This window comes from Equus asinus, chromosome 3 (genome assembly GCF_041296235.1).
Source record: "Equus asinus isolate D_3611 breed Donkey chromosome 3, EquAss-T2T_v2, whole genome shotgun sequence".
Taxonomy (NCBI): domain Eukaryota; kingdom Metazoa; phylum Chordata; class Mammalia; order Perissodactyla; family Equidae; genus Equus; species Equus asinus.
In genome coordinates this window covers 76,624,194-76,638,768 of record NC_091792.1, presented here as the reverse complement: position 1 = coordinate 76,638,768, position 14,575 = coordinate 76,624,194, and the positions used below count along the sequence as shown (strand labels likewise).

The window sequence follows — 14,575 nt, the reverse complement described above, 5'->3', positions numbered from 1 at the left end:
GACTATTTTCAAAGAGATAGAATTAAAAAAGAAAGAAAGAAAGAAAGAAAGATCATATAAACAAATGCTCTGCCTGTGCCTGACTTAAAATTCAGTCGGGAGTAGGAGTAGGGCACATAATGGGAAGTCATCTGACCACAGATCCTTAAGCTCCTTGGTAATAAAGCTAATAATGTAATTCTCCACCTGCTTGACTCCTGTTTAATTTCTCAGACAGCTCTGAATTTAGGAAGTGACACGGAGCCATTATTTATTGACTTCTAAAACTCCAACGGCTGCCAGGCCTCACCGTGCTGAACAGAGGCCTGTTTCTGCTTTCTGTTCCATCATGAGGAAGAGTAAGCCATGAGTTAAAAGAAACTAAACCAACACTAGGGATTTGAAAAAAACAACAAACCTTCCAGAGTGTTTTAGGGACACAAAAGCATATAATTCCCCATAATAATTAATTATAAGAACCATTACAACTAATTATAATGGTTAGCTAATGATAATAACAATTCCCAAGAATCACTGCAATTTTATTTCAAAATTAAAATGAAATTTTCTTTAACAAATACATTTATATGACTATGTTATATTTCTTTGAATATTAGCAGCCTAGAAAGCAAACATGGAATCTAAACTTACTAAAGTATTCACTACAGTATTCCTTATTTCTTAAAGTTTTCATAAGACTATATAATTTTATTTACTTTCATTTTTCAGCATTATTTGGCAATATTACCCTTCCCTGATACACCATTCTACTTTATGCCTGAGAATTTTGATACTTTTAAAATCAGCCCTTTTTACCTTCAAGGGATGGCCCAAGGCAAAACAGAAACTTACCAAAAAATCATAGATACCAAGATCTGCTGGTAAAAACTAGAAGCAAAGGTTTACCTATTACCATACTTTAGGAAATGTTTAGCCTCTCTCTGTATGCCACAGTTACCAACGAGGAGTGTAACAAGTTGGGGAAGCCTTAATAAGAACCTCAACTACTACTGAAACAGTCAGAGCTAGAAATGTGCCACAACAGCAAACATCAATAACAAATGAATTTAAAGAAGAGTAAAAGGATAATGTTCTGTAAAATACATTTAAGTTACCTGACTTAGTAGTTTTGTTGCTGGATTCCACTCTGTCTCAGTTAATGTATCAAGAGTGTTACTGAAAATATCAGACTCTGAATAGAGAGCTATAATTAGGGGGAAAAGAAATTTATCCATAAACATGTTATTAAGTTTCCTAAAACTCAAATTAAAGATTAAAAAAATTCTGATCTGAGGTAATAAGCTCAAATTAGTTAATATGTGCTCACAGTATGAATGCCAAGAATATATAAACAGATGTGATCATTTATATTCTCGTGTGAATTAAGATCACTGGTTAGAATTAGTGATAAAATGTAGGATCCTTAGTACAACACATTCATGCACGGCATAAGGACGTTTCAGTCAAGGACGGACTGCATATACAACAGGCGTCCCACAAGATTAGTACCACAGAGCCCAGGTGTGTAGCAGGCTGTACCACCTAGGTTTGTGTAAGTGCACTCTGTGATGTTCACACAACAACAAAATTGCCTAAAGATGCACTTCTCAGAACACGTCCCATCATTAATCAACGTGCGACTGTATAGGTTAAAAGGACAAATTCTAAATTTGAGATTTAATCATTGTAAGCAGATTTTTAAATGCCCCTAAAAAATACTTATAATGTTAGAGACAAACTTTGCAACAGATTCCTGTGTAAATGCTACCCTTTCAAGATTAGCAAAGTTTAAGCCAGACATTATATGGGTACTAACTTAATGAGCAGTGATTAAAACAAAAACAAAAAATAAAAATATCTGTCTCAAATGTTTCAACTACAGCACATCATTCTTAAGAGATCTGGAAAAAATAGAGAACTTCATCAATGTTCACTTTCTTAAAATTACTTATTTTTATCATTGTAATCACATCTAAAATACATACATTTTATTTAACTGTGTTTATCACATTAACTGAGTTATAAATAAAGTCTCTCTTTATAGGGATACTTTTATAATTAAAAGTAGTTGAAGAAGAACTCACATTCATCAATTTCTCCTCCTAAAGTTAGAGCAGACTTATGTGTCTTTGTTGTTACATTCTCTGGTACATTAAACTCATTTACATAGTTTGAATCCTTCATTTTGTTAATTTTGCCAACACACCAAGTGACTCTTCGTTTTTTTTTAGCCTAAAGAAGAAGAAATCAAAATTACCTCACACACATCTGGCTCAAACATCATAAAACAAGGGAACTAGTTTCCATTTTTAACAACCATTGACTTGGTAGAATTCTTATTCAGCCTAGTTTAATATCTTATCAGTCTAAGGACATCCTGAGATAAGAAAACATATTCAAACTTTTCAAATTAGTGTTAACTTCATAATAAATTTGATGAAACTATTATTTAAATTTCATTTTGTATTTGAAGGCTTACTTACAAGAATTTCTGCAAATTTACTGAAAGGAATTAGTTAAGTATCAATCCTTCAAGTAATCTGGTGTTACAGAAGACAGCACAGCCACCAACATAGTGACCAAAAGCACTTCTGGGAACCCAGCCTTAACTGGGAAGGAACAGACAGGCAGCCCATTTGAACTTCCCTCAGCAAGTAAATCTTCCACAGGGCCATTCCCATGCCAATTCTTTGCCAGTTTATAAAGCTCACGATCCAACCAGCGCTCCTAATCTTGTTCCTTCCGTTCTCCCTTGGGACTCTGTTCCCTCAGGTATCTGTTCATCTGTCGTCTTCACTACCTTCTTCCACTGGGCTTTAAGAATGCTCAAGCCTCTGTTTTCTGCTTTTGATTTTTTCAAAAACAAACCCTTCACTCCTTCCTTCTCTCTAGCCAACATTTTCTTTTAGTTTCTATGTTCTCTTCTTCCTCGTCTCTCTACTTCTTCCTCATCCCTCCTGGGATACCTCTGTCTCCTGGTTCTTGTCCCACCCAGCTAGCTGTCCTCATCACTCACTTGGCTTTACTGCTTTCTCTTTCTCTGACCACCGCCTAAGTGTTTTTCCATATTTTACAGGTATATTCCTCTCTTGTCCCTTTACTAGAACAAGCATTATCTCATCTTTTTTGATCCTCTCAACAATCCTCTCTTACTACATCCACTTTATAGATGCCTGAGTGTCCAAAAAGTTTACATGAGTTGTGTACAGTCATACAGCCAATTGGTGGCTGAGCCCATGCTTGTAACTTCAGACCTTATCCACCACCCATTCCACTGCGTTGCCTGTCAAGATTATCTGTTGTCCCCAGAATATATGGCTTCTGCTTGAAATGGCCAGCCCTTTCCACAGCCTGCTCTGCAAAAGCACATTCATATATAAATCCTTGATTCCCATGACCTTCAGCTCAACTCCATTCGCTCCCAAAGCCACTGGACCCTGTCATCTGAAACTCATAAACCTAGAACTCCTTCCACCCCAGTGATTCAGTTAATCCCATTATAGCTAGTTAGCTTAAGAGGGACATCTAGTCTCTTGATCCACTGTTTTCTTTCTGCCAGCTACCTTTGGGCTCTCATCCCATCATCTTAGATTCTATAGATCACCAGTTCAATCACATTTTTGGGTCAATGGTCTCAAACTATTAGACCCATTCTGTGTTCCCCACACCTATCCTATCACAATGTACACTCAGATGAATTACACTGCCATCTGAGCTTTTATTAGCCTCCTGAACACTGTGTGGACAGCCAGAAGACTGGCTACCAACATCACCTGGGCCCTTAAGGCTGCCTGGCAAGACTCCTTGCCCCCTCGTTGGCTTTCTTTTCCATTCCCTACAAAGGCGAGACTATTTCAAACCCTTAGCAGGTCTACAAACTGTGTCTCTACCATCTCCAGCCACCACAGAAGAAAAATTAAACCTCCTATTTCACAAAGAAAATACAAGCCTAAACTTACAAAAGCATTACTTGCATTGATTCCTACCCTTTTCCTCTGTCCTTGTTATAATGAAGGAGTGTTTCTCCTTCTATCTAAGGCCAGACCCTTCTACTGTATTCAAGATCCTACGCCTTTGGGCCATCTCAGCCTACTGCAAGGTGGCTTTCATTCCCAATACATAACTCAAATTGTTTTTGCAAAGGAGCTTCTTGTTTCTAAATCCAAAAAGTTTTAGTCTATATTTGTCTTATTTAACTTCTCAGCAGAACGTGACATCACTGACATAGAATGTGACCTCTCTATGCAACATTCTCTTCTTTTAGTTTACCACGTTCACCTGGTTTCTTTCTTAACTCTAGAGCTAAACCTGGGCTCCTTTAGGCATTCCTCTGTTTTGCTTTTACCTAAAAAGTTGTTTGGGAGGATCTTATCTTTGGCCCTCTGTTCTTTTCATTCTCAACATGCTCCCAGAGCAAGCTCATCCATTCTCACGACTTTAATTTGGATTTGCAGTAGTTAATGCCCAAATTGATATCTCCATCCCAGATCTTTCACTTGATTTTCATATATTTGCATTTTCAACTGCCTGACACCTTAAACTAGAGCTGACCCAAATAAAACACTGGACAGCTCCACTGCTCTTCACTCAATGTTCCTTAACTCAACAAATACTGCTACCAGCTATCCAGCAAGCCCAGTAATGTGTGCATGTCATTCTAGATGCTTCCTTCTCCCTTTCCATGTCCCCATGTTGAAACAATCACAAAGTTCTGTCGAGTCTGTCTCCCAAATAGCTCTCCAATTTACCCATTTTTTTTCCATCTCCAGAGCCACAAGCCTTGTGGAGGCCCAATCAATTGTAGGTACACAGTAGCCACATCTTTCTAAACAGCAATTCCAATCATGTTACCTACAAGGCTTTCCCATATCCTTAGCATAATGCAATGTTCGAATCCTACAATGTGGTTTAAATGCCCCTGCCACCAGAATATTTTAAGTCCAAGAAATATGTTTTCTCACGACTCCAAGCTTTTGTACATGTAGATGTCTAACCGGCATACTTTTCCCTACCCCTTTCCTTGGGCTGTTTCCTACTCATGGCTGAGCCAACAGATGGTTTTGATGCCTTCCATTTACCTGGTATGGTGGACTTAAAGGTAGCGTCTATTAATAATAATCTTAACAGCATACACTTATTGAGGATTTGCTGTATGGAGAGTATAGTGTTAAGCACATTCTATATATCACTTCACTTAATTGTCACATCAGTCCTATGAGGTGAGGATCAAGCTTTCTCACAGATAAGGAAACTGCAGCAAAAAGTATTTAAGAAAGGGCCCAAGGTCGAGAGTTAGGAATTGACAGAACTGGGATTCAAATCCAGAAAGTCCAGCTCCAGAGGCCATTCTCTTAACCATGACACTATCACTCCCCAAAACATCTGCTGGATAAATAAACCCCTACTCTGGTAAAAACAAAAGCACACAGACTGGAAGCCAGAATTTTGATTACTATGTTGATTTATAGTCTAGATAAATTTTCCTGAGATTACTATTTCTGTTTCATTAAATAGAAAATATTACCACATACTCTAGACACCTGTGGTTTCCAATCACCTAATCAATTTCATTAGAATTTCATAAGAAGTATAGTGCAAATAGATTCCTTGACTACATCCCAGACTTTCTGAATTAGGATCTCTTCATATGGGAATCAGGGTTAAGTATTTTTAATGAACGTTCTAGGTGTTGTTGAGGTATAGGCAAATACACAAAAGGTTCTTTCCTAAAATATACTGTATCAAAGGATAAGAAACACATAGCTATATAATAAGCATATAAGAATACCAATTCTATTCCCTATATATCAAGTTTAAGCTGTCATCTTTCATAAAAAAAATAAGACCCATATATGTGCTGCATACAAGAGATGCATTTCAGACTTAAAGACACTCACAAACTGAAAGAGAAGGAATGGAAAAAGATACTCCATGAAAATGGCAATGAAAAGAAAGCTGAGGTAGCAATATTCATATCAGAAAACATAGACTTTAAAATAAAAACTGTAACAACAGACAAAGGGCACTACATAATGATAAAGGGAATGATCCAACAAGAATATTTAACATTTACAAATATCTATGCACCCAACATAACAGCACCTCGACATATAAAGCAATTATTAACAGACATAAAAGGAGAAATAGCAACACAATAATAGTAGAGGACTTTAACAATCCACTTACACCAAAGGAGAGATCATCAAAACAAAAGATCAATAAGGAAACGTTGGCCTTAAATGACATATTAGACCAGATGGACTTAGTACACATGTATAGAACATTCCATCCCAAACCTGCAGAATACACATTCTTTTCAAACGGACATGGAACATTCTCCAGGACAGATCACATATTAGACCACAAAACAAGTCTCAATAAATTTAAGAAGACTGAAAAAATACCCAGCATCTTTTCTGACCACAATGGTATGAAACTAGAAATCAACTACAGGAAGAAAATCAGAAAAGCCACAAATGGATGGAGCTTAAACAAAATGCTATTGAACAACAATTGAGTCAAAGAAGAAATCAAATGAGAAATCAAGAATATCTGGAGACAAATGAAAATGAAACTACGACAGGCCAAAGTCTATGTGATACAGCAAAAGCGGTTTTAAGAGGGAAGTTTATATCAATACAGGCCTACCTCAACAAAGAAGAAAAATCCCAAATAAACAGTCTAACAGTGCACCTAAAGGAACTGGAAAAAGAAGAACAAAGCCCAAAATCAGTAGAAGGAAGGAAGTAATAAAAATCAGAGCAGAAATAAATGAAATAGAGACTAAAAAAAACCAGGAAAAAAAATCAATGAAACTCAGCGCTGATTCTTTGAAAAGATAAACAACATCGACGAACCTTTAGCTAGACTCACCAAGAAAAAAAGAGAAGGCTCAGATAAATAAAATCAGAAATCAAAGAGGAGAAATTACAACAGATACCTCAGAAATACAAAAGATTATAAAAGAATACTATGAAAAGCTATACGCTAACAAACTGGATAATCTAGAAGAAATAGATAAATTCTTAGACTAATACAACCTTCCAAAACTGAATCAAGAAGAAGTAGAGAATGTGAATAGACCGATCACCAGTAAGGAGATTGAAACAGTTATCAAAAACCTCCCAAAAGATAAAAGTCCAGGACCAGACGGCTTCCCTGGTGAATTATACCAAACATTCAAAGACTTAATCCTATCCTTCTCAAACTCTTCCAAAAAATTGAAGAAGAGAGGAAGCTTCCAAATTCATTTTACGAAGTCAACATCATCCTGATACCAAAAGCAGACAAGGACAACACAAAAGAAGAAAATTACAGGCTCATATCACTGATGAACATCGATGCAAAAATCCTCAACAAAATACTAGCAAATCAACTACAACAATACATTAAAAATTTCATACACCATGATCAAGTGGGATTTATTCCAGGGATGCAGGGATGGTTCAACATCTGCAAATCTATTAACGTGATACACCACATTAACAAAAATGAAAAATAAAAATCCCATGATCATCTCAATAGATGCAGAGACAGCGTTTGACAAGATATAGCATCCATTTATGATAAAAACTCTAAATAAATTGGGTATAGAAGGAAAGTACCTCAACATAATAAAGCTGATATATGACAAACCCACAGCTAATATCATTCTCAATGGAGAAAAACTGAAAGCTATCCCTCTAAGAACAGAAACCAGACAAGGATGCCCACTGTCACCACTCTTATTTAACATAGTATTGGAAGTCCTAGTCAGAGCAATCAGGAAAGAAAACGAAATAAACAGCGGTCAGATTGGAAAGGAAGAAGTGAAACTGTCACTAGCTGCAGATGACATGATTTTATATATAGAAGACCCTTAAGAACCCACCAAAAACTTCTCGAACTAATAAACAAATACGGCAAAGTTTCAGGATGCAAAATCAACATACAAAAATCAGTTGCGTTTCTATACACTAACAAGGAAGTGGCAGAAAGAGAAATTAAGAATATAATCCCATTTACAGTTGCAACAAAAAAGAATAAAATATCTAGGAATAAACTTAACCAAGGAGGTGAAAGGTTTGTACACTGAAAACTATAAAACATTGTTGAAAGAAATTGAAGAAGATGTAAAGAAATGGAAGGCTATTCCATGCTCTTGGATTGGAAGAATAAACATAGTTAAAATGTCCATACTTCCTAAAGTAATCTACAGATTCAGTGCAATCCCAATCAAATTTCCAACAACATTTTTCACAGAAATAGAACAAAGAATCCTACAATTTATATGGAACAACAAAAGACGCAGAATAGCCAAAGGAACCCTGAGAAAAAAGAACAAAGCTGGAGGCGTCACACTCCCTGATTTCAAAATATACTACAAAGCTATAGTAACCAAAACAGCATGGTATGGCATAAAAACAGACACACAGATCAATGGAACAGAATCCAGAGTCCAGGAGTCCAGAAATCAACCCACACATCTATGGACAGCTAATTTTTGACAGGGGAGCCAAGAGCATACAATGGAGAAAGTAGAGTCTCTTCAATAAATGGTGTTGGGAAACCTGGACAGCCACATGCCCAAGAATGAAAGTAGACCATTACCTTACACCATGCACAAAAATCAACTCAAAATGGATTTAAGACTTGAATATAAGACCTGAAACCACGAAACTTCTAGTAGAAAACATAGGCAGTACACTCTTTGACATCGGTCTTAGCAGCATATTTTCAAATACCATGCCTGACTGGGCAAGAGAAACAATATAAAAAATAAACAAATGGGACTACATCAAACTAAAAAGCTTCTGCACAGCAAAGGAAGCCATCAAGAAAAGGAAAAGACAGCCTAACAATTGGGAGAAGATGTTTGTAAACCATATATCAAAAAAGGGGTGAATATCCAAAATATACAAAGAACTCATACATCTCAACAACAAAAAAACCAAAAACCCAGTTCAAAAATGTGCAAAAGATCTGAATGGAGATTTCTCCAAAGAAGATATACGGATGGCCAACAGGCACATGAAAAGATGTTCAACATCACTATCAGAGAAATGCAAATCAAAGCTATAATGAGATATCACCTCACTCTTGTCAGAATGGCTATAATTAACAAGACTGGAAACAATAAGTGTTGGAGAGGATGTAGAGAGAAGGGAACCCTCATACACTGCTGGTGGGAGTGCAAACTGGTGCAGTCACTATGGAAAACAGTATGGAGATGGCTCAAAAAATTAAGACTAGACCTACCATATGATCCAGCTATTCCACTCTTGGGTATTTATCCAAAGAACGTCAAAACGTGAATGCGTAAAGATACATGCACTCCTATGTTCACTGTAGGCTTATTCACAATAGCCAAGACTTGGAAGCAACTTAGGTGCCCGTCAAGGGATGAATGGATGAAGAAGATGTGGTATATATACACAAGGGAATACTACTCAGCCATAAAAAAGGATGAAATCTGGCTAATTGTGACAACAAGGATGGACCTTGAGGGTATTGCTGCTGAGAGTAAAAAGTCAGAGGGAGAAAGTCAAACATTGTATGATCTCACTCACAAATAGAAGATAAAAACAACAAAAGACAATCCCATAGCAACAGAGATTGGATTGGTGGTTACCAGAGGGGAAAGGGGGAGAGAAGAGGTTGAAAGGCATGATTAGGCACATGTGTGGTGATGGTAATTAGTCTTTTGGTGGTCAGCATGATATAATCTACATAGGAATTGAAATATAACGATATACACCTGAAATTTATATACTGTTATAAACCAAAGTTACTGCAATTAAAAAAAACAATAATAAAAAAGAAGAAGAAAAGAAGCTGTTGTCTTTTAAATTTTACTTTTAATTCCTGTTGTGATGTGAGGGAAGAAGAGGTCACTAGCATTCGTGTTAAGTTTTGAATTTTCTCAATCTGCACTTTTTGAAGCAAATCTTTTTCTTCCAAAAGTTGGGCCAATTGGTCTTTTTCCATTGCCTGGGCCCGAGTCTCTAAAGAAACCTAAAGAATGTAATATTGGGTTACGTTAATAAATGTAGGTAGGTTTTAAAACCTTGAAAGTATAGTTTAAAAAAATATAAATTTGTATGTGAGTTTTGAGAATTTTTCTTTTCTTTTTTTTTTGCTGAGGAAGATTCACCTTGAGCTAACATCTGTACCTATCTTTCTCTTTCTGCTTGAAAGGGATTTGCCCTGAGCTAACATCTGTGCCTATCTTCCTCCATTTTGTACATGGGACAACAGGACAGCATGGCCGCCAAGTGGTGTAGGTCTGCGGATGGCAACTGAACCCGGGCTGCCAAAGTGGAGTGCAACAAACTTAACCACTAGGCCACAGGGCTGGCCTGAGAATTTTAATTTTATTGAAATAAAATATGCCCTACCTGCAGAACACCAATATGCAGTTACCATAATCAATAATTTCTCAAACTTATAATAGGGTAAAATATACATTTCTCCTCATGTCACTATTCTATATGCCATGTATAAGATTATATCAATGCTGTTAAAGCAATTCTATTAATTGACTAAAAATATATAAATAGGCAGAGAAATCATAAAGCAGAGACTTGAATACCTATAGCAAAGGAAGAGAGATCCTTCTAAGACCGCCATTTGACATTTTAGGTCATTTTTAAAAAGATCAGTAAAATGTAAGTTTTTTACAGACTGGGGACCATGATGGTTTAAACAAACAAATGGTAATGACAAGCAATTATGCTATCTTATTAGATTGCTATCTTAGGGCTAGAAGAGGAATTCAAGATAATGTAAAATGAAACAAAGTAGTTTTAAACACTATTCATCGTCTCTCTTTTTAACCTAATTCTCTGTATTTGTGACAGTTTTTATCTCTTAAAAAAACGTATCTCTACTTGGCCCATTTGAAAATCTCAAATTTTGCCCTTTGGAAATGAAAAACAAAATCTAAAATAATTTCAAGAAACCAAATCTTGCAGTTTATAGTAAAGTTTTTACGGGTTGATTTCTCCTTAGTTAAAAACTACTTGTTTTAAATTTAGATTGTAGAACTCAGATATTGAGGATTTAAGAGTCTCTGGGCATGTAGGCAGATCTCAATTCTAAATCCATCTCTATTCTTTACTGAAATACACAGTTCATACATACCTCCTCTAATTGTTTTTTAAGATCCATTATTTCTTTTCTATATCTTTTCAGGAGAGCTTCATCACTAGACACCTCATTGACATAAGGAGTATTCTTCATATATTTAGCAGTGCTGGCAAACTGGGAAAAAATACAAGAGTGTTAAACGTTGACACCAAAAGATTAGTTTAATTAATATTTAGGTTTCTTGTAATTTTCTTTTGTAAAGAAACATCAGTAAAAGCTTCCCAGGTGGCTTACAGCTTCTGAACACACAGCATTCTACGTCCCTGTAACAATGTCCATAACTTACCTTTGCCACTAGTCTTCAGGAGGGTCAGAGAAATATCTTGAAGACAGATGCCAACAGAGAGCCTACACACCCTGGCTCACTGGAATCCATCTACTCCTCAAAGTCCAGGGCAAATGCTCCCTCTGCGCTGAAGCTTCACTTCCAGTCAAAAGCACCTCTCCTTCCTTTGAACTCTGTCCTACTTATTAGCCACTTAACTTTTAATCCAAGGAAATCACGCTGGAAGACAGGTCTTATCTTCACTATAAGACTATAAATTCTGTGAAGCCAGGAACGCTATCTCCTACCTTTGTTTCTCTGACAGAACCTTGATCCAGCGCTCAATAGCTACTTAAAGTGATGTTTCTTAGAGCATGAGTGTCAAAAGTAACTTTAACTGGGTACGTGAGGGTGCCCATTAAATAACACTGAACCCTTCATTGAGACAGCTATTCTACTGACAGTTCTCATTCTTCTTTTCTTTTGAAAACAGAAAATACAGGCCTTAGGCTCAGAGCAAAGGCAGGCAACAATTTGTTAGCAGGAACTTAAGAATTATTTTGTTATAAACACGCACACCCATTTTTTGGGTCACCTTCTGTTTGTTCCAAGTGATAACCAGTTTTTCATTTATGGGACTGATAGAAAGTTTCCTTTTATAATAAGTTAAATTTAAAAAGTGAGTTATTTAAGAAAAAATCAAGTCAATTTCAATAAAATATTGTTGGATGTGGCAAAAATTGGGGAGGCAGGATATGAATGATTGAAGTTTGGGAAGATTAAGGAATGCTATTTAGTAGACACACCAATTTTATTTTAACAGGTATGTTATGTCAATTACAAAAAATTACACCTAATTTTAGTAGCTAATTTTTCCTTCTGAAAGATGATTTCCCCCATATTGATTCGAGATAAAAATCAAACTCACCTGGAGAGTAGTCAGGGTTTCATCCAAAGACACTGGAGTAATTGTGCAGATAATGCGTGTTTTTGCATTTCCTCCCAAGGAATTCTGGAGAATTCGTGTTAATTTGCTATCTCGATAATTTATGAAACCACTTAGTGAGAGATGAGTTTGGGGAGAAAAAGAGTAAAACTTTTTATATAACAAAAGTGGTTTATTTTTAACGCAGAACCTTAAATTTGCTACAGTTTAAAAAATTCATTCTTTACTGGTTACTTGAGGCAGAGCAAAACTACTAACTAGAAAATATTTAAAATATAAAGTAAATTTAGTAGGTCACGGTCATACATATAAGAAGCAACGCATGCTCATAGAATCACAGAAGCTTTTGAACATACAGGGGTATCAGTACATTTATTTGAGTGTCACTGAAATATCATAATTTTCAACCTAATGAAAAACGTAAGCATTAATAGGTAAATGTACAATGGGACAAACTTACCCAACTTGTCCATCACTAAGTTTCTTGATCACTTGTCCCAAAATAAATAAGCTACGATTTATATTACAGCCTTCCTTGAGTCGCACGCCTGCATTTATTAAATAAATAAGAAAACAAATTGGCCCCTGTACTAGATGATGAACTTATTTATCAGTAATTTATGGGAGAAATTAGAAATTGCAGGGTCAGATGCTACAGTCTGTGCTTCAAATTAGATCTGCGCCCACCTTTCCTCCCACTGCTGACAGGCGCCCTTCCCTTCCTCCCACCCATCACGTGAAGCAGAAAGGCTCTCACCCAAGAGAAACAGCTCGAAAAAGACGACTAAGAAAAGAATAAGAATGCAGGAAAGCCCATGTCTGCACCACGTCCTAAAAGAGCTCCTCGAACTCCTCAATTCAAATCTATTTTTCCAAACCTCCAATACAGGCAACTAATGACGTGCAACCAAGTTAGTTCCTAGAGGTTCACAACCAAAAGTCCTTATTTTTAAACTGTTAATATGCTCACATGTCTTAAACGGAAGTCTACTGAAAAAGGTTTCTCTCACTTTATTCTCCTTTCAACCAGTTCCTATCGCTCTAACCAAGAACTATTATTAGTTTATTCTTCTAGAGATTTTTAGAAATACAAGTTCATACGTATTAATTTTTCCCCTTTCTTCTTTACATAAATAGTAACATACTTTACACACTATTTTGCACTTTGCTTTTTTCACTTGGCAATATATCATCTATCTTATTGGTAAACATTGGTCTTTTTCACTCTTTTTTACAGCATAGAATTCCATTGTATGGATGTATCAGAATTTATTTACCTAGCACCCTGCTGAGGGACATGCAGGTGTTCAATCTGCCATGTACACAAAAAATACTGCAACAAATCCTTCTGAACAGCAGTTATTGCACAGGTGCGTTATTCAGCTATTGCTGGAATACTGCTGTTTAACAAGCCAGCTTAAAGCAACAGGCATTTATTTCTTGTTCACAGGTCTGAGGATCCACTGGTGTGGTGGGTACAGGCCACACTCAGCTGAGTGTCTCTATGTCAGGCTGCAGGAAACTAACACAGAGAGAGGCCTGACATCTTTATGGTTCTGAAACTTCCCATCTAAGTATGCGTTTTCATTTGTCTCAGTGTTTGGTTACCTCTTTCAGGTCTGTTTTAATGTTTTCCTTATTTTGGTCTTATACAATTTTTGTTGAGTTTCTTCCTAGGTATTATGCCTTTTAAGTCATTATTGCAAAGGGGGTCTTTTCGTACATTAAATATTCCAACCGGCTGTTGTGTTAGGAGGTGCTCATGTCTATAGATTAATTTTGTATCCTGCCACTTTTCTGAATTTCCTTACTGATTATGGTGTTCATGGGACTCTCAGGAGCTTTCCAACTATAAATCCTGTCAACGACAGAGTTTCATCTTTTTAACTAACGCTACAGCAGCACAAAGCAGATAATAAGCCAGATAAGGAAGCTGCTTTTTCTGTTAAAGACTTTTATCACAAAATTATCATCATTACTTTATTAGTCTCTAAAATGCATGGTGGCACTTTTACTCTGTTAAAGAACAGGAGGACTTTCAGACCAAAATATTTCATGAGTTTTCATTACCTTCAGCACCTGTTTGAGCAGCTCTTTCACTGCCTGCAAGATCAACCAAATTCTGCAGGAGATGAAAATAAACCTTTAGGAAGTGTAACTTGAAATAATAAAATCCAAAGTACTGGAAGAACATTTTTAACCCATGGTTTATCTGAACACCCCATCTGTTTCCTTGTTTCTCACCTCACTATTTAAGC

At 36.4% G+C, this 14,575-nt stretch overlaps 1 protein-coding gene across 1 annotated transcript in view; it reads right to left on the bottom strand.

Moving 5' to 3' along the window:
* LOC123284687 (centromere-associated protein E-like) overlaps window positions 1-14,575 on the bottom strand; it is a gene marked incomplete at its 5' end in the record, with an annotated part of 61,753 nt that overhangs the window by 32,450 nt on the left and 14,728 nt on the right. The window contains 7 exons of the mRNA XM_070506461.1: window positions 1,095-1,183; window positions 2,064-2,211; window positions 9,814-9,972; window positions 11,101-11,220; window positions 12,300-12,429; window positions 12,778-12,865; window positions 14,388-14,439. Coding sequence (XP_070362562.1) covers window positions 1,095-1,183; window positions 2,064-2,211; window positions 9,814-9,972; window positions 11,101-11,220; window positions 12,300-12,429; window positions 12,778-12,865; window positions 14,388-14,439 — 786 coding nt within the window. The remainder of the gene's footprint in view (window positions 1-1,094; window positions 1,184-2,063; window positions 2,212-9,813; window positions 9,973-11,100; window positions 11,221-12,299; window positions 12,430-12,777; window positions 12,866-14,387; window positions 14,440-14,575) is intronic.